The sequence below is a fragment of the Tachypleus tridentatus genome, unplaced genomic scaffold, assembly GCF_004210375.1.
Source record: "Tachypleus tridentatus isolate NWPU-2018 unplaced genomic scaffold, ASM421037v1 tig00013818_pilon, whole genome shotgun sequence".
Taxonomy (NCBI): Eukaryota; Metazoa; Arthropoda; class Merostomata; order Xiphosura; family Limulidae; genus Tachypleus; species Tachypleus tridentatus.
Window position 1 is genome coordinate 5,303 of NW_027467835.1, and position 26,186 is coordinate 31,488.

The 26,186-nt window shown below is 32.9% G+C and overlaps 2 protein-coding genes across 4 annotated transcripts; both read right to left on the minus strand.

The window, feature by feature from the left end:
- Positions 1-4,228: 4,228 nt before the first annotated feature.
- Positions 4,229-25,403, minus strand: LOC143243708 (uncharacterized). Of its 3 annotated transcripts, XM_076487354.1 has the most exons (4): positions 25,231-25,403; positions 20,520-20,580; positions 17,981-18,102; positions 4,229-4,451 (listed from the first exon to the last, which is right to left on the minus strand). In XM_076487354.1, exons 2-4 carry the CDS (start codon positions 20,554-20,556, stop codon positions 4,332-4,334), a joined length of 279 nt encoding a protein of 92 aa, XP_076343469.1. In that variant the 5' UTR covers positions 20,557-20,580; positions 25,231-25,403; the 3' UTR covers positions 4,229-4,331. The 3 variants fall into 3 exon arrangements, with proteins under 3 accessions (XP_076343469.1, XP_076343467.1, XP_076343468.1); XM_076487352.1 differs by lacking the exon at positions 25,231-25,403 and having other exon boundaries at positions 4,254-4,451; positions 20,520-20,672; XM_076487353.1 differs by lacking the exons at positions 17,981-18,102; positions 20,520-20,580; positions 25,231-25,403 and adding exons at positions 4,574-4,695; positions 6,823-7,017 and having other exon boundaries at positions 4,254-4,451.
- Positions 12,991-17,048, minus strand: LOC143243710 (uncharacterized). The gene is made up of 4 exons (XM_076487361.1): positions 16,812-17,048; positions 15,153-15,357; positions 14,331-14,524; positions 12,991-13,134 (listed from the first exon to the last, which is right to left on the minus strand). The coding sequence occupies exons 1-4, from the start codon at positions 17,046-17,048 to the stop codon at positions 12,991-12,993; spliced, it is 780 nt and encodes a 259-aa protein (XP_076343476.1).
- Positions 25,404-26,186: the final 783 nt, after the last annotated feature.

Here is a 26,186-nt window from a genome sequence, read left to right on the forward strand (position 1 = left end):
AAGTGCAGTGAAATCAGATTTGGAAATATTAAATAATATAATTCACGTATTTATGCGAGCGTTATTTTTGAGTGATTTTAATATTTGAGTTGTGACCAAAGTGGAGATCAGCGAACATGTTTTACGAATCTCAGATGAGAAACACTAAGGAAATATAAGAATACAGATGACCAGTGGCTGAAAATCTTCCTAGGTCTAGGCCTAATATGAATTCATTGGCGTTATCGTTGTGTGCAAGTACTTTAACGCAGAATGATGCAAGGAGTAGTGAAACAAGAAAGAAAAGAAAGTGTGCAGCGTTGTCCTGCTGAAAGATCCAGTCATTTCCACACAGGCAAAGGCCTTCAGTCAATAAGAATGCTCTCTCAAACATGCCAATATAGTTAGACGCCCCTGTATAACCTGATGCTCCATTGTTCCATGGAAGGAGAAAGCACCCCAGATCATGATGGAACATCCTCCACTGTGTCGCATAGAAAATGTCTCCGTTGGAATATCCTTATCGTGCCAGTAACGTTGGAAGCCATCTGGACCATCCAGATTAAATTTTTCCTCATCAGAGAGCAAAGCCTTTTTCCCCTTTTCTACGTCTCATGTTTGGTGAATCTCAGTAAAGTTTAACCGAGCTGCTTCGTGTGTGGAAGGAGGCGTGGCGTTTGAAGACGTTTACGGTTTTTAAAGCCTTTCTCTCGCAGATGACGTCTTATTGTTCTTGAGCTGCATTCTGCGTCCGTAAGGGCTTTAATCTGGTTCGATGATCGGCTGGTGTCTTGCCGGACAACCTGTCGAATTCTCCTGCTCAATGCCGATGAAATTTTCCTGGGGCCGACCACTTAAAATTCTCGTTCCGTGTCCCTCAGGGTTTTTTAAGCAATTTGCAACAGTAGTTTTACTACGCTTAATCTCACCAGCGATGGCATGTTGGTAGAGAGACCTTGCTTTTGCAGCTGGACATTTCTGCCACGTTTAAACTCTGTCAACTTTTCAGCCTTTGCCATGTTCTTACCCAATGTAACACAGGAGATATCAGTGGGAGATATTGATAATGCTACTGCTTGAACATAAATGACTAAATTTCGTTATGTGCTTACCGATTAACGCTTAGTTTCAGTGTGGTCATAAACTTTTTTGACCAGCTAGTGTTTAGGCTAATTTCATAGTGTTCACATTTTCCCTATTAAATGCTAAAAAGGTAGTTTATTTTTATTTTCCCTTTCTTATTTTCATCTTTCGTAGCTCTACTCAAATAACTGGTTGAATCTAAAAACGCAAAATGCATATTTTTTTATGTTCATTGGCTTTACGATTTTGGCCATTAGTGTCATTGATTTACAACAATTAGTTGTACTTCCATCCTCATTCAGAAAAATTACTGGGGATTCAAATCCCTATGTTGACTCAACAACTACCAACGATTTGCCTTTGAAAGAGAAAGAACAGCTGATAGAAATTTCAACTGATTAAACCCTAAAAACAAAATTTCAACACGAAGAAATTACACAATTTTGGGATTCAAATGGCCATAGAATGCCCTAAAATAAGTAACAGAGCTTTGAAAATTTTGATGCGTTTTCCAACAACGTATCCTTGTGAGCAAACATTTTCACTGTATACAGCTACAAAGACCAAATTTAGAAATACGCTAAATATTGAAAGTAATTTGCTCTTACAGGTAACAACCGTACTTGTGTCGATGTGATGAAAAACAAGAACTGTTTACATAAAATGTTAAGCCTAGAAAGTGGTGATACATTTCAAGAACAAACTGAAAAATAACTACCAATAAAAAGTTTTCGTTCTTAAAACTGATAAAGATGTTTCTTCGCAAAGACATTTTGGAGTTCAAAGTTTTGTTTACTTTAATCGATTTCCCAATGTTTTATCAATCACTTCTTTGTGTCTCTAAATACACTGGTTAACGTGCTTACAGCTGTACTTGTTTAGTTGTACGTAACAGTTTCACACCACTTGCACCTTGAAGACAGAAATCGTTATACTCCAATTAAAATTAATAAATTTATCATTCTGATGTAGAGATTACAATATTTCGGGGCTGAAAACAATAGTTATAAATTCATTCCACATGATAGAATTAAAATAGAAACATGACAAAGAAGTTTAGACATTATTGAATAAAAGAAAAAAACAGTTTGAACTTTTGGGCAACTGTATTTGTTAAAATCATAGACATACACGTTCACAATTATTACTGACAATCCGTAAATAAATCGTGCCTACTGCTTTTTGTTGCTGGTCATTTATATTCTTGTACAATAAAACTTGTACAACCCGGAAATATCAAAATTTTGAATCATTATCTCAAGATTTCTCTTATAAAATGCCCTCTACATGACGGAACCTGCGTAACGCGAACGGAAGACTATCTTCACTTACATCATCTATCAACAAGTACGATTAGAACCCGAGAAAGGCTGAAAAATGTTTTTGATTGAATATTATTATTTTTTAAATATTAAAAAAAATTTTGTTTAATGAATAATTTTTAAATATTAATAAATTCTCGGACATTTTGTAAGTATTGGTTAAATATATTCTCTTTATTTTTCTGCCGTCATTATTTTTGCAGTTAAATTAGATTCAGGATGTATGGAAATATATTTGTCTTTTAAGTGCAAAATTCAACTCAATAAATAATTCTCACGAAAAAATAAATTATTATCTTTCCTAATTTTAAAATTTAGGGAAAACATACCATGGTTAATAAGTAAAAGTAAAAATCCGCGCTATTTCTAAATCTTTAGTATAATATTCTACAAAGTAAAAAAAATTCTTCTATGAACTTCTTTCCACGTGGTAAATAAAAACATCCTTTCTGTGAATTAGAACGATTGATTATAAAAGTGTAATTTTCCTTTTGTTCTTCTCCAGCACTACAGTTTACTCTTTAGTAGTCTTATGAGTACGTTTGACCACTGTGTCTGTCTTTGGCAAGTTTGGTTTAGGCGTTCGACACATGATTCCAGGGTCGCGGGTTCGAATTCCCGTCGCACCAAACAAATTCGCCATTTCAGCCGTGGGGCGTTATAATGGTCAACTCCACTATTCTTTAGTAAAAGAGTAGCCCAAGAGTTGGCAGTGAGTGGTGATGACTGGCTGTCTTCCGTCTAGTTTTACACTACAAAATTAAGGATGGCTAGCGCAGATAGCCCTCGTGTAGCTTTGAGCGAAATTCAAAACAAGCAAACCAAGTGTCTACTCCTCTCTTCTGATAACTCATTGATAATATAGAGGGTTTATATTGCTAAAATTGGAGGTTCGATACCGTTAATAACATATAGCCCATTGTGTAGCTTTACTGTTAAATTCACCCCTCTGCACCCCAGTGGCAACAGCGATATGTCTTCAGACTTGCAACGCTATGAACCGGTTTCAATATCCGTGGTGCGAAGAGCAAAGACAGCCCATTGTGTAGCTTTGTATTTAATAATAAATTAGTTAAAAAGTATTATATTCCCTGACTGCTCCATTAACATTAGATGTAACTGACGTTCTAGTCATGTTTATTTGTTGATGGGTAGGAAAGCTCTAGAGAAAACACAACACGAAGTTATAACAATAGATGTACACGTAAGGCAAGTTTAATTAAATATATATATTTACATTTTCACGTCCCGAAAAATTACAATATGATGGCCTGTAGTTATGAGTTCTTACTTCAGCTAATAAGCAAATCTCACAGTAAACATCGGTACTATAATAAAATATGGGAAATTGTTGACTTCCATGTTCTGGATGAGAATGTGAATGTGTCTATGTGACTGATTACACGTCAGGTAAGTGTGTGCGTGATTAATTTTGGCATGCGTGCAGGTCAAACTGCACGTCATGACGTTTTAGTGAGTTACATAATAGATAATAAATAAAATTGTAAAATTATATAATTTTAAAGTTCTTCATTTATTTTTAAGAAATATTTTAAAATAATTTCAAATTCCCCTAGGGGGATAATTTGGATATTTGTTCTTGAGCAGACTCCCCCTTCTGTTCTTTTTTTTCCATCTCCAGAAATTTACGAAATATAACATAAAGTATTCTTTGTAATTTCATCATCTGTATTCTGAAGCTATATTTTATATTATTCAGTCATCTTCCTACAGAAAAGCTACACAAGGGCTATCTGAGCTAGCCCTCCCTAATTTAACAGTGTAAGACTAGAGGGATGGCAGCTAGTCATCACCACCCACCATTTTTATAATCAAAAATGATTATTGTTAACCTTTTTATTGTGATTTTATAAAATATATTTGGGGAAAATAACAAAATAAATTTACATTAACTTCAAGGATATTTTTTATGTATTAATCTTCTACCTACATTTCTTTATCTGAACTAAGGTAGCCATCGTAATGATTTGGAAGTCTTTTGTATTTTTCTTTTACTTCAAGAGGAAGTAGAAAAAACTCTCTGGACTTCTGGAAAATGGCGGAAAACTAGAAAACAGAAAAGATATATACAACTACATGTTGTTCTGTCGTTTCTTGTATACTCCGTATCTCAATCTGAAGAAAATGAATTTTGGGAGGAAATAAATAATCAAAACAGCACGACATACTTGTTCTTGTGATATCCCATGGTTTACAAGGTAAAGAAAACCAATTTGTGAGAAAGCTTGGTGGATTTCTGACGCCACTTTACGGAATGCTTCATTACTCGGCTGACCAGATTGTTTCAACCCTGTAAAAAAACAATATGTTTAATTACAACAACTGGGTCGGTGTGAACGCATTTTCGAAGTTAGAGAAGCAAAATTATGCTTGTCACAAGATAGTGTTACTTTTATCATATATTTAACACTGGATTCTTTGCTGAGGCACTTATCGATTTAAGGAGTAAAAGAGCGAATAAAATTATTCCAATAAAGATATATTTCCAATGCCCATTAACGCCGACACATTTCGCTCAATACGGAACTCATCAGTACAGCTGGGACACAAGAAAAGCAGTATTGGTTATATGAACCGATTTGGTGATATCTGTAAACTCACGTGGACGAATGAGAGAGTGAACGGTCACAGCTTCTGGGGTTTGTATTCACTGAAAATAAACTCCAGAGTAGTTCAAGAGGTAGTGGTGGGTGCCATTTACAGTTGTTTTTCCTCTAGTATATTGCTTCAAATTTAGAATTTCTAGAGCATATAGGACTCAAGTAACTTTTTTTTGAATTAAACAAACGAAGAATAGTCATTTATAAAATAAGTTCCAGAGTATTTGTATGTTTTATGTAATCCATACTTTTAAACTGCTGTACTCAACTTTGAAATGTCGCCGCGTCTGATGAAAGACAGGAGGGAAGACAGCTAGTCATGACCACCTATTGCAAACTCTTAGGCTACTCTTTTACCAACAAATGGTGGGATTGAGAATGGCATAATAACGCTCACACGACTGAACGGGTGAATTTTTGTTGTTGAGTATCGAACCCCCGACCACCTGACCATCACGTTTCCCGCACTGAGATATGTACGAAGTTAGTACTTTTCACCAAATCATTCAAAGACCCGAGTACTTCACGAAACAGTATTATATAGATGTCAAATCTGACTTCGATTTACAATTAGTAAGCCTACCAATTACCATTCATATATTAGTTAAATTAGTGAAAAATGTGTTATAGTGGATTTGACAGACATAGTGGAAATAATAGTTGTTTAACTTTGTATTACATCGGTCCTGTAAATTATGTCTTGGCTAGTTTACAATAACATGCTCGAAGCTGACTAAACATCAAGTTTAAAATGTTTATAAACTTGATATACAGAGTTTGACTTTCCATAGTGGGCACAGAACAGATAACCAAATGTGTAGCTGTAGTTTTGACGACAAAATTAAAGAATAAAAATACAACATGTTACATAATTCTAAGCTACATAGTTGGCTCTTTGTGTTGTGTTCGTCAAGGGTTCTAGCGCTGCAAGCCCTCATACTTTCCGATGACTCATTGAAGTGTGGTGAAATCATATTTGGAAATATAAACTTCTTTGCCATGTTTCTATTTTAAGTTTATCATGTTGAATGAATTTAGAATTATTGTTGTTTTCACAGACGAAATATTGTAATCTCTATATCAGAATTAATGTGATAAATTTATTAACATTAATTGGGTTGCAGCGATTTCTGTCTTCAAGGTGCAAATGGTATGAAACCGTTATGTACAACTGAACAAGTACAGGTGTAAGCACGTTAATCAGTGTACTTAGAGACACAAAGAAGTGATTGATAATACATTGGGAAATTGACCAAGGGAAACAAAACTTTTAACACCAAAAGGTCTTTACGAAGAAACATCTTTATCGGTTTTAAGAACGCGAACGTTTTGTAAGTAGTTATTTTTCAGTTTGTTCTTGAAATGTATCAATACTTTCTAGGCTTAACATTTTATGTAAACAGTTCTTGTTTTTATCACATCGACAGAAGTATTTTCAGCACCAATGAAACAAGCTTCATGTAATTTCTTTCGTGCTATGAAGAACAGAAACACAACCTCCCACACTCTTCAGCAGCAAGAATGATTTTCATAATGTTTTATTTCAATGAAAAGACACGACAGACATAAGATTTAATTGAAGTTAAACATATTAGAAACCAAGCAGTTCTTACGATGCAATTTGTACCGTCCTTCATTGTTTAGGTTTTATTTCTTGCTTAAGATATTTCAGCCAAGAACACGTTTTAAAAAAATGTCTAATTTCTTTACGTTCTGATACTTTGTTGTACGACATTTTAAAAACATATAATCTTTTATTTTCGTCATATGTAATGCTTATTTTATATTTGTTGTAATTTTCAAGTTTACAGACTTACCCACAGCTTCGATGTCGACAACTGGAATAGAAATCATATAAGTTCTGCTAAAGTCTCGAATCGAACGTGCTTTTTAAGGATAGAGATTTACTGTTCGGTTTACAGACAAATAAGCTGATGTTACATCTCTATAAGTATGTTGTTACCACGCCAGTGTTAGTGTCCAATAGCAGTTGTCGTTATCGGTGATTGGTTAGAATGTACACTTTCCTTGCAAATATTTTATTTCTTCAAGCCAATATTCTGAGGTTACAGAAATACTCTTGGTGTAAACGTACTAGTTCAACGAGCGCTGAAAGTGTTGAAAACCTAGTGCACGAGTGGATAGGCGTGATTGCAAAGGTGTTAACGATAAATGATCTTAGTAGATTCTGTTTAAAGGACAGAAACAGTTTAAAACTGTAATACACAACTGCATAAGTATGATTTACAAAGTTGTATTTATAGACGTGAAAAACGTGTTTTTTAAAATTAATTGTCTGATTCATATAAAATATTTAGATCATTGTTGTTGCTTCAATCGACTTTTCGTGACTGGCACTATTTAAACAGGTTTGTTTTGCCGGGCTTGCTCTGACACTAGCTGAGAAGATATTCTAAGGACTCTTCAGAGGAGTTCTGTGTATTTGTATTAGTTCCAAACTTTACATATTTCCGTGTTTGAATAAATACGTCTCTATCAACCTCAATGGGTCGGCATGGCCATGTGAGTTAAGGCACTCGACTCGTAATCTCAGGGTTGCGGGTTCGAATCCCCGTACACCAAACATGCTCATTCCTTCAGCCACGGGGGCGTTGTAATCTGACAGTCAACCCCACTATTCGTTGGTAAAAAGAGTAGACCAAGAGTTGGCGGTAGATGGTGATAACTAGCTGCCTTTCCTCTAGTGTTACATTATTAAATTAGGGACAGTTAGCGCAGATTGCTCTCTTGTAGCTTTGCGCGAAATTAAAAAAACAAACAAAACAAGCTCAACTCAGTATATCTTTCTGGGGATAAATTGGACAATAATGTCGTAACGTGAATACATCCATTATATGACAAAAATTCCAGAACTGTACATTTTGACGAACGTGTGTACGTGTTATTCTTTCTTTTCAAGACATAGCTAAGTCCATCTTTAGCGTTAATGAAATCTTTAACTTACTAATGTGTCACGAGTGTTACTTTACATATCTTAGAATAAAGGTGCAGTGAGATTTCCGAGTTTGTTCTCTACTGTTCCATTTCCATGTTGTAGAAAGTTGTAAACGTCCTATTGCTTTGCTCTTGCTAACCTCAGATCAAACTATCACATATTTTATATTTTGTGAACAAGCTCAGGGGATGCTCGGGAATCATCCTTTGCAGAAGTTTTCCAATCTTGAGCCATAAGAACGTAATTAACAAGAAACCAAAACACTTCTATCCTGACAACACTTCACACCTTTAATTTTGTAAACCCACATTTTCTCTTTCCTCCTGACGGACTCTTTTTATATCAACTGGATTATTTCTGTATGAAAGGATTATATCAAAGGGATTATCTCTATGTTATCTGTTTAGAAAGAAAATATAACATTGATCAATGTGTTATCTAAAAGGATTATATCAACGGGATTATCTATTTTATCTGAAAGATTTATATGAGTGGAATTGTCTCTATGTTACCTAAAAGATTATATGAACAGGATGATCGATATGTTATCTGAAAGGATTATATTAACGGGATTAGATTATCTCTGTGTTATCTGAAAGCATCATATGAGTGGAATTAACTCTATGTTATATGAAAGGATTATATCAATTAGATAATCATCGTCTTATCTGAAAGGATTATATCAACAGGATAAACTCTATTTTATATGAAAGGATTATATAAACAGGATGATCGATATGTTATTTGATAGATTATATGAATGGGATTATCTTTATGATATCTGAAAATATGATATCAATGGGAAGATGTCTATGCTATATGAAAGGATTATATTAATTGGATTATCTCTATGTTATCTGAAAGAATTACATCAGTGGGATAATATCTGTGTTATTTGAAAGAATTATGTCAACGGAATTATCTCTATTATATTTGAAAGGATTATATCAACGGGATTATCTTTATTATATTTGGAAGGATTATATCAACGGGATTATTTCTATTTTATCTGAGAGGATTATATGAGTGGAATTATCTCTATGCTATCTGAAAGATTATATGAACAGGATGATCGATATGTTATCTCAAAGGATTATATCAATGAAATTATCTTTATGATATCTGAAAAGATTATATGAATGGAATAATCTCTATGTTATCTGAAAATATTATATCAATGGGATTATCTCTAGGTTATCTGAAAGAATTATGTCAACGGAATTATCTCTATTATATTTGAAAGGATTATATCAACGGGATTATTTTATTATATTTGGAAGGATTATATCAACGGGATTATTTCTATTTTATCTGAGAGGATTATATGAGTGGAATTATCTCTATGCTATCTCAAAGATTATATGAACAGGATGATCTCTATGGTATCTCAAAGAATTATATCATTGGGATTATCTGTATATTATTTGAAAGGATTATATCAATGAGATTATTAACACAAAAATAAATTTAACACATACACAGACATCTAAAGTAGGCAAATACAATATTAAGTCAAGGTAGTTCCAAGGGATTCCCGATCCGGAATGTTATTCGGTCTTCCAACTGGATCTGTTATTCGTGCACACTGAAATCAACCACCTTAACTTCCAGTGCTATTACTCCAACACTTTATCACTAACAATTTTTTTTTGTAAATTACTCATTCTATTTCGTAAACGAGATCACCCATGTCACTTCCAGAAAGGCCTCTTTGTGGCCAGCTTTGATATAACTTCATTTTTAAAGTTAAAATTCCCGTTAATCAAAACGTCTTTCTCTAGTATTTTAAGGAGACATTCTGTTAGGAAATAGCAACCGTTTTCAAGAGAAGAAAATCAGTAACACTAATTGTTTTTATTTTTAATTTATGTCTCTTGCCATTTTACCAAAGGTCATCATCCAGCACGACCTTAAGTAAACAAAACCCTCCTCTGTCACTAAAACTAATCAAGCTTCGAAAACTGTCGGCTTCAATTTAACTCGACTATTTATAAAATTTTATTCCAAGGACGATTACATTTACAAAAATACTTGTTGCGTAACTACAGGGAACCAAAGCGAAATAAATATATACAATTACATACAGCTGATACGGACATTATTTTTTATTTAACATGCAAAACAAGTAAGAAAATGTTTCGATCTTTAAAGGTTATGGTTCATTGTACTCGGGATCTGGGGGGTATGGGGCCATATGCTAGGTAAACGTCTTTCCTGCGACTAAAATGAAGCTGTTGTGATCACTTTGAGTGGGCACAATTAAGTTAAAAACACTGTCAAATGCTAAGCAGTGCACGAATTAGAGTTATGTACCTAAGTCATTATCATAACTATATTACTTTTATCAGAACAATGTTCATTTGTGTTCACACACTTTGATTCGTGTGGAATGTATACATTTTTACATTATATAGACACTCCTTTATATTTTAAGTAAAATGAATAAAACGAGACATCAACGTTTCTTACTTGTAAAGTGTAAAAAGGTATGTTAAAAATGAAGGTTATAAGACATTAAGAACTCTAGATGTTTTGGTGGAAATAGTTTCACCATATTTTTTTTCATTTTTCATTCATCAGTCCAAACTCCAACAGTCGTAAACATAGAAATTATATGAATTTTCTCAGTTATACAAGATGCATTCATCAACTGTAGTTCTATTGTTGGCTGCTATTCTAAGTTTCTATTTAACACTAATGTTTTAAAGTGAAGTTTATTTGAATTTTGTTCTCTTTTCTAAGTGTAATTATTAGATATTTTTGGTTCAGAATATGTTCAGAAATTCTAGTTTAGTAATAATAATCCCCACGAGATGGCAGGGAAACTGATAATCTGAGAAATGTTGTTTTTGAATTTTCATTTTTCTTCTTGTGCAAGCAAGTTATCTTATACAGTTCATTTATATGTTGCGTATTAAGATACTATGTATTGAAGGTATAATTGTTGTCTGAAATATGAAAAATTGATCGTAAAAATAATGTGTCTGAAAACTAGAACGAGGTTGTTGATGTTGACGTCATTTAAATATATATTGTGAAAAGTCAAACCTTCTTTTTCACTTATTGATATTAAGCGCTTTTATAAGTTCTTCATAACTTAAGGGTCAAATAGATTATAGGAAAGCTACGCATGCGTCAACGTACTCGATGGACTATCATTAAAAGAAAGTGTTGCCAAAGTGCGTTATTAACAACTGGAAATTTATAGAGACCGAAACTTGAGATACAACACAGAGCTTAAAGTTTAACATGTAAAGTTCTGGTAATGAACAGGTGTTTTAAGTACACACGTGCTACACAATGAAAGCTATTATACACCATGTATTGTACACGTGGAGGGATAAGAAATTTTGTTTTTCTGTTTATTTTCGCTATTGTCTGAAAAAACTTTGTGCAGTTAGTTCCAGCACAGAAATTCACAATTGATGAGTTTGTTCCTCGTTTGTTTTAATGTTGAATTTACGTTACTGTTTATTGTTTGTTAGGTTTGTTCAGTTAATTAACTCTTATTACGGGTTGGGTGAAATCCATAAAATTGATAAGCATGACGATATCCATGAAAGTAATCACATTATGATTTTTGATAATGTATTTATTTGTTTACAAAATTTTGAAGGGTATTAGTAAATTAAGGATTTTCGTAAAAAATCAGGTTTTTAAATGAAGTGGTAAGAGTTAAATTTAATTTTTCAAAATGTTGACCAGGCAACACGCAGAATAATTTTCATTTTAAGATTAAAAATACTTCTAACGAAGAGGAAATGTTCAAATTTCACATATGAAATTTTTATAACGTCCAGATAATTATTTAATTTCTTTTTAAAGAAAACATTTTATTTTATGTGGTATTTTCACAATCAAATCGAAATCTTTGTACATGCTCGATATATTTGACCGATCTCGTAACCACCATAAACAATTAGGAAGTAAATACAAATTTTGCGTTTTTTCTTTGTAGAATGACAAATTATAACTCTAAAACATAAATATTTAATCTAAATAGCATAACATTACACATTTATATCTATGTATTCTTTTTATTATGATGAACTTCAGCTAATGATAAAAGTTATAGCGACAAGTGCCTGTGCGTTTACGTTACCGTATCCAATAATATAAAATTAACTTTTAATCCTTAGAAAGTGACCAGTTTTGGTTTCGTTTTAGTGTGCAAGTATTTTTAAAGTAAGATTTCATACAGCAGTATGTATGCTGACTTATATTGCTAGAAATCGTTTTTCGATATCCTTGGTGGGCAGAGCAGAGATAGTTAATTGTGCAGCTTTTGGTTAATGGCAAAAGTACGAAAAGAGTTATAATGCATTATACATATTTGAGTTATTACTATTTACAAACAATATTTTAAACTTATAATAGTAAATAAAGAAGAAAGGTAAATAATTATCTCATTCAATACATCACGAAACACATAAACATCGATGTTTGGGCGTGTTTTTGAAATATTAACTTCTGAATTGAAATTCAAAACAAATCAAATCGCTATAGAGTAAAGGTTGTCTGTCAATTATTGATTAAACACTAAAATGACGTTACATAAGGGAACGTTTGATGTTGCATTTTGTACTGCGAATGCCATGAATCACCAAAAAAATTACGCTATCTGTAGACTTCAACAATGTATAACATATGAACTTCAAAAACATTAAATTTTGTTTTTATTTACTCTTTAAACATTACATTTCATAGGAACCTACGGAAATATAACCAGTATTATTTGTACGTGCAGTGCTATTTGATTAATTATACGCATACACACACAGGACTATTTTATTATTTACACGCGCAGTTTTCTTTGATTACACTGGTTTACAAAGAAATTGAGGCAAGCACAAAAATAACTGTTTTAACCTAATTTGGGGGATGCTGAATTCAGATTTCAAATCCGTTTTTACTCATCACCTCTAGTTTTTTAGATATGCATACTGTACATTTTGTACACATACTGTACATACAGGCGTATATGCATTCAGGGTTAATTTCTAATATTGTGTGACTTATGTCTTCTTTTTTAGCTATTATGCAATAAATGTAAGTGATAGCATGTAAGTGAATATACTCCTTCACTCCACATCTCCAAAAACTCTCCAACGTTCACCAAAATGGCTCCCCCGAGTGGCGTAGCAGGTATCCATTCTCCTGATTTTGTTTTTACCTGAAATATAAAAATTCAGGATTTATAAACTCTAATCTTTCATGTGAAATTATACGATATACATAACGCGATTTTTAATTGTTTCTAAACGATACACTCACACAGGTATACTAAATAATAATAATAATAATAAGTGTGTTAGTAATAAATTTGATACTCAAGGAAAACTAAAGTACAAATCAGATGGAACCTTAAGTGTGGTTAAATCTGTGAAACCTTAATCATTTTAATATTAATTATAACAAAAATTGCGACAAACAAAAACACTAGCTGGGAAGATAATCGTCCTCTGCGTGATAACAACGTCTCCTCTAATTAATCGACTCATTCAAGTATGATGCAAGGGTTTGAACACTCAATTAAAAAACAACATACATCGTTGGATAACTTATCAAAAACTATGATTGTTTAAATTTAAAAAATGTATTGAAACTTGTGATAAAACATCTTGAAACAAAGCTTCTAGATAATTTATATATACTCTAGATTTAATATCACTCAACATGTAGTCAATACGAGTTGACAAGGTTGTCCAATCTTTGCTAATGGGAGAAGGGTAAGATAACAGTTAAAGTGCTGCGTCAAAGGTCCGAAACTGTATACAGAAAAGAAGACGTACCATTGGCTTATCCAAATCCATATGTTGCAAACAGTAAAAAATAAAAATAAAACAAAGAACGTTTTAGTAAACCGTTGTCCAATTTCAATTGTAGGGTTTCTTTGGAATTTTCATCCATATAAGTTTTAATTTTTTTGGTGGTTTGATCACCACCATCTGTATGTTATTCAAAATTCCAAAAATCATTTTATAAAACTACTGTTATCCTCTAATGGTTCAATTCGTAACGAATTAATTCCTTATAATTAAATAATAACTTACTTTCGAATAGTAAACATAAACTAATGTTTGTAATTTGGTTTAATGTAATATAACTTAGTTTTATAGCTTTCATCAAAATTTATTTTTTACATGCACTTATAATTTTTTTATATATTATACAACATTAAACAAACTTTCTAAACTGTGTAATTACTGTACAGTTATCTAAACATTCTGTTACATTAAGATTCTAATGTCCAATTATTTTAAAACTATTTAGGTTAACAGTAGACGTTTCGGTTTAATGTACTTTCGAAATTCGTAATGAATTTTTTTTTTTAATTTACTCATTTACATACATTAATTTTATCGTTACCTCCAGACCACCAACATTATCTTGAAACAAAAATGTCACCGTTCCAAAGACAAAATGTTCACCGCAACGAACAGTCGTTGTAAGCCAAGTCACATCTGTTACAGGAGGGTAGTACAGCAGTTTTAATGTTGATGCATTTTCTTTGCACTTTGTGAGTTCTTGGTGTCTCTTCAAGAAAAAGTCTTCTGCGAGGTCTGGGCAGCAAAAACATTCAGTTATAAAGGAAAATTAAACACACTTATTACACCGAGATAATGAATTTAATCTATAATTTTAATTTATAGCAAGTGAGTCTTTTTCTTTTAATACCATAATTCTAATAAATCTAAAATACTTCATAGGAAGAGAACATTCAAGAAACAAAAACATAAAATGAAGAGAAACAAAAACATAAAATGAAGAGAAACAAACAAGGGTATGTAAAAATATTGTTCTTCCACTGAACACAACATTTACAGCCTATCTATACTATTACTAATCTGTAAGTCAGTGTGAAAAAATGATTTCTATATTGTTGAGAATTCATATTGTTTTAAATTGGTAATGTTATAACAATAAATTGATTATGTACAAATTAATACATATTGTAAACAATACGTGATCTAAAAGTTGTTGAATTAACAGAAACGGGAGCCCAAAGAAATATTTTCAGGTGAGGGTGGGGATGAGACAAACATCTAAATCAACAAACTGTACTAATATGTGTTAAATCTGTTTACACATGATATTGTACCAGACATTATCCTAGTAATATTAGTTAAATAATCGGAGAAATACTACTGACAAATAATTCTCATCTCAAAATGGAAGTCAAAATGTTACCTAAAGATAAAGCAAGAACCACCAAAAAACGGCGACACAGGTTCACGCACGCCTCGAGGAAGTCAAGACAAGTTTCTTTGAATCCGGGAGTATCTTGGTCAGATGGAAAGATACATTCACTGTTCACTATTCCATAAGTTTCTTTTATTTCTTTTTGAATTCCCCTTTGGAGACTAAATGATGAAAGAAACACAGAGGTTGTTAACTTTTAGGAGTCAGGAGACATTTAGTTACTTGGTTAATTAAACAGAGGTAATAATTGGTAAATTTGTTTTGTAAATATAAATAGAAGTTCTATGAATCTCCGTACACAACCAAGGTGAAGAAGTGGTCTTGTTTCGCTCCTGTGTTTATGTATAATCAGAATTGGTACAAAAGATGAGTGTTTGTGAAGGGCGAAGTTTGTTATTCTTGGTAAATATACTTCAATGTACGAGGTGATAGTGAAAGTCGATCACTTTTATTGTAATGGACTCAAAAGGTAACATGTAAAAGTGTCGAAGGTGAAAAAGAAACTGAGGTTGGAGGAACTTTGTACCAAGACGTACATTTTCCTTGAAAGTGAATATAACTGTTTCACGTAATTATTTAGGGAGAAGAATCGCAGTCTAGAGGACAAGGTACACAACACTATAATATACACTGCTCAGTATACTTAATACAAATAGTAGCCTTATCAAAACAGGGCGAATAAGAACCAAATACACAGACAGTGTAGAAACTGTGTGTGTGTGTACGTTTTGGAAGCATGCTTTCCAACAAATGAAAATATTAGAAAAATATTTGGTATCTGTTATTATACTTTAGAGACCAGGTACAATAGAAATGAATATAAAAATATTTATTTTAATAACTAATTCAAATAACCTATTTTGTATCTTCGTCACTTTCTTTTATCGTTTTTATTCTTTCCGTTATCAAAATATCTATTTGAGCGTAGTGGGTGGTTGATGTTTTTTAACAACTGTGGAATGTTTAAAATAAGTAGAGTTTTGCTAACAACCAACAGAGGACATTTGTTGTTAGTGATATTTTCTCTCTCTCTCTCATAGGTATTTGGGTATTGATGTTTATATACCCAGGAGGGTCATGTTTCGTCGACCTCTCCTACTTCCCTTATATTTGTTTTTACAATTGTCAAGTGTATTTATACACTGCACACGAGGGCTACCGTAACCCGTACCAACTCAGCCCCCATTCAGGGCAATGTCCATGCACTATCTACACATACACTTGGTGCAAAAATCATTTTTCTTTATAGTTCCATGATTATTTGCACTTTTACTACATAGGTATTAACTATAAAAGATTTACATTAAAAACTCTTTCAAAGTTTACTAATTAACCAATAAACTAATGTGTAGTTTAGTTTATAGATTACCTTTTCTCTTTATTTAGAAAATATATATTCACTGGGAAAAGGTGTTTAGGTCTATCCTCATCATGTATACACTTCCTGTGTAGTTCGCTTACTAGTTCATTTTTTTTTCTCCAATTTCTGTCAAAATAATTCATTGTACTATGTAGGAGTCTATTTGCTATGTGCGCGTATTTATACATGAATTCTGATAATGTTGTTCTGAGTACTTTATAAGCTGTTGTAAGTAATGTATTTTGTATTGTTTGTTGTTTTGTTTGAAGTAGTTTTTTTTTACTTACATTTATCCATGCAGGGGCTGCATAATTATTGACAGGACTAATGTACGTTTTATATATTTTTATGATGTTATCTGCTGTTGCTACACTGGTTTTACCAGTTAGTTTTCCAGCATAGTTTGTTCTTCGCCAAATTTTTGTTCTTATGTCACTTCTGTGGTTTACCCACGTTAGTTTTGAGTCAAATGTAAATCCTAAACATTTTGCAGATGTAGCAATCTGAAAGAGTGCTCCATTCATTTCAATCTGTGGTTGTCATTTTTTATGTATTAATAATATTGGTAGGAATAATTTGGTTTTTTGAATTTCGCGCAAAGGTACACAAGGGCAATCTAAGCTAGCCCTCCCTAATTTAGCAGTGTAAAACTATAGGGATGGCAGCTAGTCATCACCACCCACCGCCAACTTTTGGGCTACTCTTACCAACGAATAGTGGGATTGACCGACACATAATATCACCCCCCCACGGCTGAAAGGGCGAGCATGTGTGGTGTGACAGGGATTCAATCCCACGACCCTCAGATTACGAGTCGAGTGCCTTAACCACCTTGCCATGCTGGGTCGGGAGGATCAGAGAACCAGGATCTAGTTCCATACTATTTGAACGGTTTGATTTTTTGGCTTCTTTCTAACGAAGGGGTAGTAGTACAGAAATGATTATATTGCGTCGCGATTGTTTAAGAACATTGATCTAAATAGATGAAATCAAAAAAGTAGATAAATCAGCACTAAGGAATATCTGATGAACTTTTGTAAGATAGACTTTCATTTATCAGGAGTTCCACTTCTTCACTTACCAAGATAAATCTTTATAAACAAAAATGATTATTGTTAAAATTTTTATTGTGATTTTATGAAATATATTGGGGGAAAATAACAAAATAAATTTACATTAACTACAAGGATATTTTCTATGTTTTAATCTTCTACCTACATTTCTTTATCTGAACTAAGGTAGCCATCGTAATGATTTGGAAGTCTTTTGTATTTTTCTTTTACTTCAAGAGGAAGTAGAAAAAACTTTCTGGACTTCTGGAAAATGGCGGAAAACTAGAAAACAGAAAAGATATATACAACTACATGTTGTTCTGTCGTTTTTTGTGAACTTCCTATCTCAATCTTAACAAAATGAAAATTGGAGAAAAACAAGTAATTAAAAGAGCACGACATACTAGTTCTTGTGATATCCCATGGTTTACAAGGTAAACAAAACCAATTTGTGAGAAAGCTTGGTGAATTTCTGACGCCACTTTACGGAATGCTTCATTACTCGGCTGACCAGATTGTTTCAACCCTGTAAAAAAACAATATGTTTAATTACAGCAACTGGGTCGGTGTGAACGCATTTTCGAAGTTAGAGAAGCAAAATTATACTTGTTACAAGATAGTGTTACTTTTATCATATATTTAACACTGGATTCTTTGCTGAGGCACTTATCGATTTAAGGAGTAAAAGAGCGAATAAAATTATTCCAATAAAGATATATTTCCAATGCCCATTAACGCCGACACATTTCGCTCAATACGGAACTCATCAGTACAGCTGGGACACAAGAAAAGCAGTATTGGTTAAATGAACCGATTTGGTGATATCTGTAAACTCATGTTGACGAATGAGAGAGTAAATGGCCATAACGTCTGGGGTTTGTACTCACTGAAAATAAACTCCAGAGTAGTTCAAGAGCTAGTGGTGGGTGGCATTTACAGTTGTTTTTCCTCTAGTATATTACTTCAAATTTAGAATTTCTAGAGCATATAGGACTCAAGTAACTTTTCGTTAAATTAAACAAACGAAGAATAGTCATTTATAAAATATCTTCCAGCGCATTTGTATGTTTTATGTAATCCATACTTTTAAACTGCTGTACTCAACTTTGAAATATTGCAGCGTCTAGATATAATTTTTAATTCTCGCAAAACTACCCGAGGACTGTCTGGGCTAGTCGTCCTTACTTTAGAAGTGAAAGACAAGAGGGAAGACAGCTAGTCATGACCACCTACTGCAAACTCTTGGCTACTCCTTTACCAACAAATGGTGGGATTGAGAGTGGCTTAATGACGCTCACACGAGTGAACGGGTGAATTTTTGTTGTTGAGTATCGAACCCCCCGACCACCTGACCATCACGTTTCCCGCACTGAGATATGTACGAAGTTAGTACTTTTCACCAAATCATTCAAAGACCCGAGTACTTCACGAAACAGTATTATATAGATGTCAAATCTGATTTCGATTTACAATTAGTAAGCCTACCAATTACCATTCATATATTAGTTAAATTAGTGAAAAATGTGTTATAGTGGATTTGACAGACATAGTGGAAATAATAGTTGTTTAACTTTGTATTACATCGGTCCTGTAAATTATGTCTTGGCTAGTTTACAATAACATGCTCGAAGCTGACTAAACATCAACTTTAAAATGTTTATAAACTTGACATACAGAGTTTGACTTTCCATAGTGGGTACAGAACAGATAACCAAATGAGTAGCTGTAGTTTTGACGATAAAATTATAGAATAAAAATACAACATGTTACATAATTCTAAGCTACATAGTTGGCTATTTGTGTTGTGTTCGTCAAGGGTTTTAGCGCTACAAGCCTTTCCGATGACTCATTGAAGTGCAGTGAAATCAGATTTGGAAATATTAAATAATATAATTCACGTATTTATGTGAGCGTTATTTTGAGTGATTTTAATTTTTGAGTGTGACAAAGTGGATGTCAGCGAACATGTTTTACGAATCTCAGATGAGAAACACTAAGGAAATATAAGAATACAGATGACCAGCAACAATAAGCACTGGGCACGATTTCCTTACGGGTTGTCAGTAATAATTGTTTACGATTTTAACACGTACAGTTTCCACAAATTGATGTTTTTTTCTTTTATTCAATAATGTCTAAACTTCTTTGACATGTTTCTATTTTAAGTTTATCATGCGGAATGAATTTATAATTGTTGTTGTTTTCAGCCCCGAAATATTGTAATCTCTATATCAGAATGATAAATTTATTAGCTTTTATTGGAGCATAACGATTTTTGTCTTCAAGGTGGAAATAGTGTAACTGAACAAGTACAGCTGTAAGCACGTTAACCAGTGTATTTGGAGACACAAAGAAGTGATTGATAAAACATTGGGAAATCGATTAAAGTAAACAAAACTTTGAACTCCAAAATGTCTTTGCGAAGAAACATCTTTATCAGTTTTAAGAACGCGAACTTTTTGTTAGTAGTTATTTTTCAGTTTGTTCTTGAAATGTATCAACACTTTCTAGGCTTAACATTTAATGTAAACAGTTCTTGTTTTTCATTATATCGACACAAGTTTTTTCAGCACCAATGAAACAAGCTTCATGTAATTTTTTTCGTTCTATTAAGTTCAGAAACACAATCTTCCATCTTGAGCACCAGGAATGATTTACATAATTTTTTTTTCAATGAAAAGACACACCAGACATCAGATTTATTTGAAGTTAAGCCTATCAGAAACCAAGTAGTTCTTATGACACAATTTGTATTGTCCTACATTGTTTAGGTTTTATTTCTTACTTGAGATATTTCAGCAAAAAACACGATTTTAGAAATGTCTAATTTCTTTGCGGTCTGATACTTTGTTGTACGACATTTTAAAAACACATATTCTTCTATTTTCATCATGTGTAAAGCTTATTTTATATTTATTGTAATTTTCAAGTTCACGGACTTACCCACAGCTTCGATGTCGACAACTGGAATAGAAATCATCAGTTCTGCTGAAGTCTCGAATCACTACGTAATGAAACAGATTTATCGTTCGGTTTAGAGACAAATAAGCTGATGTTACATCTCTAAGAGTATGTTGTTATCACGCCAATGTTAGTGTCCAATAACAGTTAACGTTATCGGTGATTGGCCAGAATGTACATTTTCATTGAGAATATTTTGTTTCTTCAACCCAATATTCTGAGGTTACAGAAATACTCTTAGTGTAAACTTACTAGTGCAAAGAGCGCTGAAAATGTGAAAAAACCTGGTGCACGAGTGTATAAGCGTGACTGGAAATGTATTAACGATAAATGAGCTTAGTAGATTTTGTTTAAAGGAGAGAAACAGTTTAAAACTGTAATACACAACTGCATAAGTATGATTTACAAAGTTGTATTTATAGACGTGAAAAAGGTGTTTTTAAAATTAATTGTCTGATTCATATAAAATATTTGGATCATTGTTGTTGCTTCAATCAACTCTTTTCGTGACTGGCACTATTTAAACAGGTTTGTTTGCCGGGCTTGCTCTGACACTAGCTGAGAAGATATTCTAAGGACTCTTCAGAGGAGTTCTGTGTATTTGTATTAGTTCCAAACTTTACATATTTCCATATTTCAATAAATACGTCTCCATCAACGTCAACGGGTCAGCATGACCAGGTGGGTTAAGGCACTCGACTCGTAAGCTCAGGTTCGCAGGTTCGAATCCCCGTACACCAAACATGCTCTTCCTTCAGCCACGGGGGCGTTGTAATGAGACGATCAATCCCACTATTCGTTTGTAAAAAAAGTATCCCAAGAGTTGGCGGTGGGTGGTGATGACTACGTGCCTTTCCTCTAGTCTTACACTGCTAAATTAGGGACGGCTAGCGCAGATAGCCATCAAGTAGCTTTACGCGAAATTAAAAAAACAAACAAACTGTTTCCACGTACATGACTATTTCATTATCATTTGTACATGCACAGCTATTTCATTATTACTTATACTTGCTGTACCACTTTCATTTATACGAAAAGCGCTCTTTGTTTTCTTAGACCTGAACAATTATTTTCTTATTTTTTATTTGGTTGTCGATTATCATGTGTGAAGATCGATCACAACGTACTATTTTTTGGTGAACATTGTGACCGGTATTATCTATGTATTACCCGTTTTTGCTTATTGAGTCGAAACTCTTTACAGTATTAAGATTATCGGCTACTTTTTCCTGTCATACATCATGAAGAGCACGCTATTCTTTTGAAGATTGTTGAAGTAAGTTCAATATTCTATTTAAATTCAGCTATAGACCTTTTACAAATGACGCCATAAGTCTCATGTGCTGCTTGAAATGTATATGCGAAATATATTAACCGTTATATTCTTTTGTTTTGGCCTTCTTGGAATTCTTTGAAATCTTTTTGTCGGGTTTCTGGCAAATCATTGTTTTCTTTCCGAACATGTTCCATTGTAGGAGAAAGATCTATTTTCGGATATATAGATAAAAAATGAACATGTCAAGCGTCTTCATTCAACATGTGGGCGAATAAACGTCGTTACATTTACTGTCTGTAACAGGTACCGGTGATATTAAATTGCCTTTGGAGGTACTCGAGCATCTCCAACTACGATACTGGAGCAGTTACAAATTCAACTATTCTTCCCAGTGGGTGCTGCTGGGAATTTTTTTTTTATCACGTGAAACCAAGTTGTAAATTATCTGTTAACCCAGGTGGTATGACGACTATGGCAATGAATCAGTTGAAATCTTGACTTTTCATTGGTTATACATTTAATTACAGTTGGTATCGTAAAAATCTATTAGCAAATTATAAATTAGAGCATGGTAGAGATAGGCGTGGAAAGTGGTTTCTGAATTTTCATTGATTGCTATTTAGCCCCTCATGACTGAATAATATAAAATATAGCTTCAGAATACAGATGATGAAATTACAAAGAATACTTTATGTTATATTTCGTAAATTTCTGGAGATGGAAAAAAAGAACAGAAGGGGAGTCTGCTCAAAACAAATATCCAAATTTTCCCTATAGGGAATTTGAAATTATTTTAAAATATTTCTTAAAATAAATGAAGAACTTTAAAATTATATAATTTTACAATTTTATTTATTATCTATTATGTAACTCACTAAAACGTCATGACGTGCAGTTTGACCTGCCCGCATGCCAAAATTAATCACGCACACACTTACCTGACGTGTAATCAGTCACATAGACACATTCACATTCTCATCCAGAACATGGAAGTCAACAATTTCCCATATTTTATTATAGTACCGATGTTTACTGTGAGATTTGCTTATTAGCTGAAGTAAGAACTCATAATACAGGCCATCATATTGTAATTTTTCGGGACGTGAAAATGTAAATATATATATTTAATTAAACTTGCCTTACGTGTACATCTATTGTTATAACTTCGTGTTGTGTTTTCTCTAGAGCTTTCCTACCCATCAACAAATAAACATGACTAGAACGTCAGTTACATCTAATGTTAATGGAGCAGTCAGGAATATAATACTTTTTAACTAATTTATTATTAAATACAAAGCTACACAATGGGCTGTCTTTGCTCTTCGCATCACGGATATTGAAACCGGTTCATAGCGTTGCAAGTCTGAAGACATATCGCTGTTGCCACTGGGGTGCAGAGAGGGTGAATTTAACAGTAAAGCTACACAATGGGCTATATGTTATTAACGGTATCGAACCTCCAATTTTAGCAATATAAATCCTCTATATTATCAATGAGTTACCAGAAGAGAGGAGTAGACACTTCGTTTGGTTGTTTTGAATTTCGCTCAAAGCTACACGAGGGCTATCTGCGCTAGCCATCCTTAATTTTGTAGTGTAAAACTAGACGGAAGACAGCCAGTCATCACCACTCACTGCCAACTCTTGGGCTACTCTTTTACTAAAGAATAGTGGAGTTGACCATTATAACGCCACCACGGCTGAAAGGGCGAATTTGTTTGGTGCGACGGGGATTCGAACCCGCGACCCTGGAATCATGTGTGGAACGCCTAAACCAAACTTGCCAAAGACAGACACAGTGGTCAAACGTACTCGTAAGACTACTAAAGAGTAAACTGTAGTGCTGGAGAAGAACAAAAGGAAAATTACACTTTTATAATCAATCGTTCTAATTAACAGAAAGGATGTTTTTATTTACCACGTGGAAAGAAGTTCATAGAAGAAATTTTTTTACTTTGTAGAATATTATACTAAAGATTTAGAAATAGCGCGGATTTTTACTTTTACTTATTAACCATGGTATGTTTTTCCCTAAATTTTAAAATTAGGAAAGATAATAATTTATTTTTTCGTGAGAATTATTTATTGAGTTGAATTTTGCACTTAAAAGACAAATATATTTCCATACATCCTGAATCTAATTTAACTGCAAAAATAATGACGGCAGAAAAATAAAGAGAATATATTTAACCAATACTTACAAAATGTCCGAGAATTTATTAATATTTAAAAATTATTCATTAAACAAAATTTTTTTTAATATTTAAAAAATAATAATATTCAATCAAAAACATTTTTCAGCCTTTCTCGGGTTCTAATCGTACTTGTTGATAGATGATGTAAGTGAAAGATAGTCTTCCGTTCGCGTTACGCAGGTTCCGTCATGTAGAGGGCATTTTATAAGAGAAATCTTGAGATAATGATTCAAAATTTTGATATTTCCGGGTTGTACCGGTTTTATTGTACAAGAATATAAATGACCAGCAACAACAAGCAGTGGGCACGATTTATTTACGGATTGTCAGTAATAATTGTGAACGTGTATGTCTATGATTTTAACAAATACAGTTGCCCAAAAGTTCAAACTGTTTTTTTCTTTTATTCAATAATGTCTAAACTTCTTTGTCATGTTTCTATTTTAATTCTATCATGTGGAATGAATTTATAATTATTGTTTTCAGCCCCGAAATATTGTAATCTCTACATCAGAATGATAAATTTATTAATTTTAATTGGAGTATAACGATTTCTGTCTTCAAGGTGCAAGTGGTGTGAAACTGTTACGTACAACTAAACAAGTACAGCTGTAAGCACGTTAACCAGTGTATTTAGAGACACAAAGAAGTGATTGATAAAACATTGGGAAATCGATTAAAGTAAACAAAACTTTGAACTCCAAAATGTCTTTGCGAAGAAACATGTTTATCAGTTTTAAGAACGAAAACTTTTTTATTGGTAGTTATTTTTCAGTTTGTTCTTGAAATGTATCAACACTTTCTAGGCTTAACATTTTATGTAAACAGTTCTTGTTTTTCATCACATCGACACAAGTTTTTTCAGCACCAATGAAACAAGCTTCATGTAATTTCTTTCGTGCTATAAAGAACAAAAACACAACTTTCCATCTTGAGCACCGACACTAATTTTCATAATTTTTTTTCTTGTCTGACATAAAACCTTTCCTGGTTAGTATTTAATATCAGATTTAATTGAAGTTAAGCCTTTTAAAAACCAAGCAATTTTTTGAATTTGTATTTTACCGCTTTGTCTGAATTTTTTTTCAAATCTTGGTACTCCAGCAAAAAAACCCAACAAAAACAACACGTTTTAAAAAACGTTTACTTGGTTTAGTGTATCACATTTTAAAGAATATATATCTTTATAATATTCACATATAATTCTCATGTGTATAGTTACCCACTACTTCGATGTCGACAACTTGATGAGAAGCCACATCAGTTCTCGTAAATTATCTAATCACACGTACTTTGTAAGGACAAAGATTTGTTAATTGATCAGGGGTTCCCAAACTTTTTAGATCTGCGGATCTTCACATCAGAAAGAAGATAATTATTTCGGAGCCTTAATAAAAAATTACACTAAAATATCTGTTTAAAAATTTCTGCTTGCAAAAATTATATCAGTAAAAGTTCAGTGTACTTATTTATTTATTAGTGGGTCGGATGGGCTTGCTTTTGTTCACAAAGTAGTTCAATATTTGGAAGTACGGTTGTTACCTGTAAGCGCAAATTACTTTCAATATTTAGCGTATTTCTAAATTTGGTCTTTGTAGCTGTATACAGTGAAAATGTTTGCTCACAAGGATACGTTGTTGGAAAACGCATCAAAATTTTCAAAGCTCTGTTACTTATTTTAGGGCATTCCATGGCCATTTGAATCCAAAATTGTGTAATTTCTTCGTGTTGAAATTTTGTTTTTAGGGTTTAATCAGTTGAAATATCTATCAGCTGTTCTTTCTCTTTCAAAGGCAAATCGTTGGTAGTTGTTGAGTCAACATAGGATTTTGAATCCCCAGTAATTTTTCTGAATGAGGATGGAAGTACAACCAATTGTTGTAAATCAATTACACTAATGGCCAAAATCGTAAGGCCAATGAACATAAAAAATATGCATTTTGCGTTTTAGATTCAACCAGTTATTTGAGTAGAGCTACGAAAGATGAAAATAAGAAAAGGGAAAATAAAAATAAACAACCTTTTTAGCATTTAATAGGGAAAATGTGAACACTATGAAATTAGCCTAAACACTAGCTGGTCAAAAAGTTTATGACCACACTGAAACTAAGCGTTAATCGGTAAGCACATAACGAAATTTAGTCATTTATGTTCAAGCAGTAGCATTATCAACATCTC

Bases quoted from the DNA above. Each gene is read 5' to 3' on its own strand.
- LOC143243710 (XM_076487361.1), bottom strand. From the start codon at position 17,048: ATGAATGGAGCACTCTTTCAGATTGCTACATCTGCAAAATGTTTAGGA. The intron at 14,525-15,152 runs GTAACATTTTGA...TTTGCTGCCCAG, and splicing joins GGTTCTTGCTTTATCTTTAG to ACCTCGCAGAAGACTTTTTC. The intron at 13,135-14,330 runs GTAACGATAAAA...TTTATATTTCAG, and splicing joins ATAATGTTGGTGGTCTGGAG to GTAAAAACAAAATCAGGAGA.
- LOC143243708 (XM_076487354.1), bottom strand. From the start codon at position 20,556: ATGATTTCTATTCCAGTTGTCGACATCGAAGCTGTGG. The intron at 18,103-20,519 runs GTAAGTCCGTGA...GTTTTTTTACAG, and splicing joins TGTCGACATCGAAGCTGTGG to GGTTGAAACAATCTGGTCAG. The intron at 4,452-17,980 runs GTATGTCGTGCT...TCTGTTTTCTAG, and splicing joins ATGGGATATCACAAGAACTA to TTTTCCGCCATTTTCCAGAA.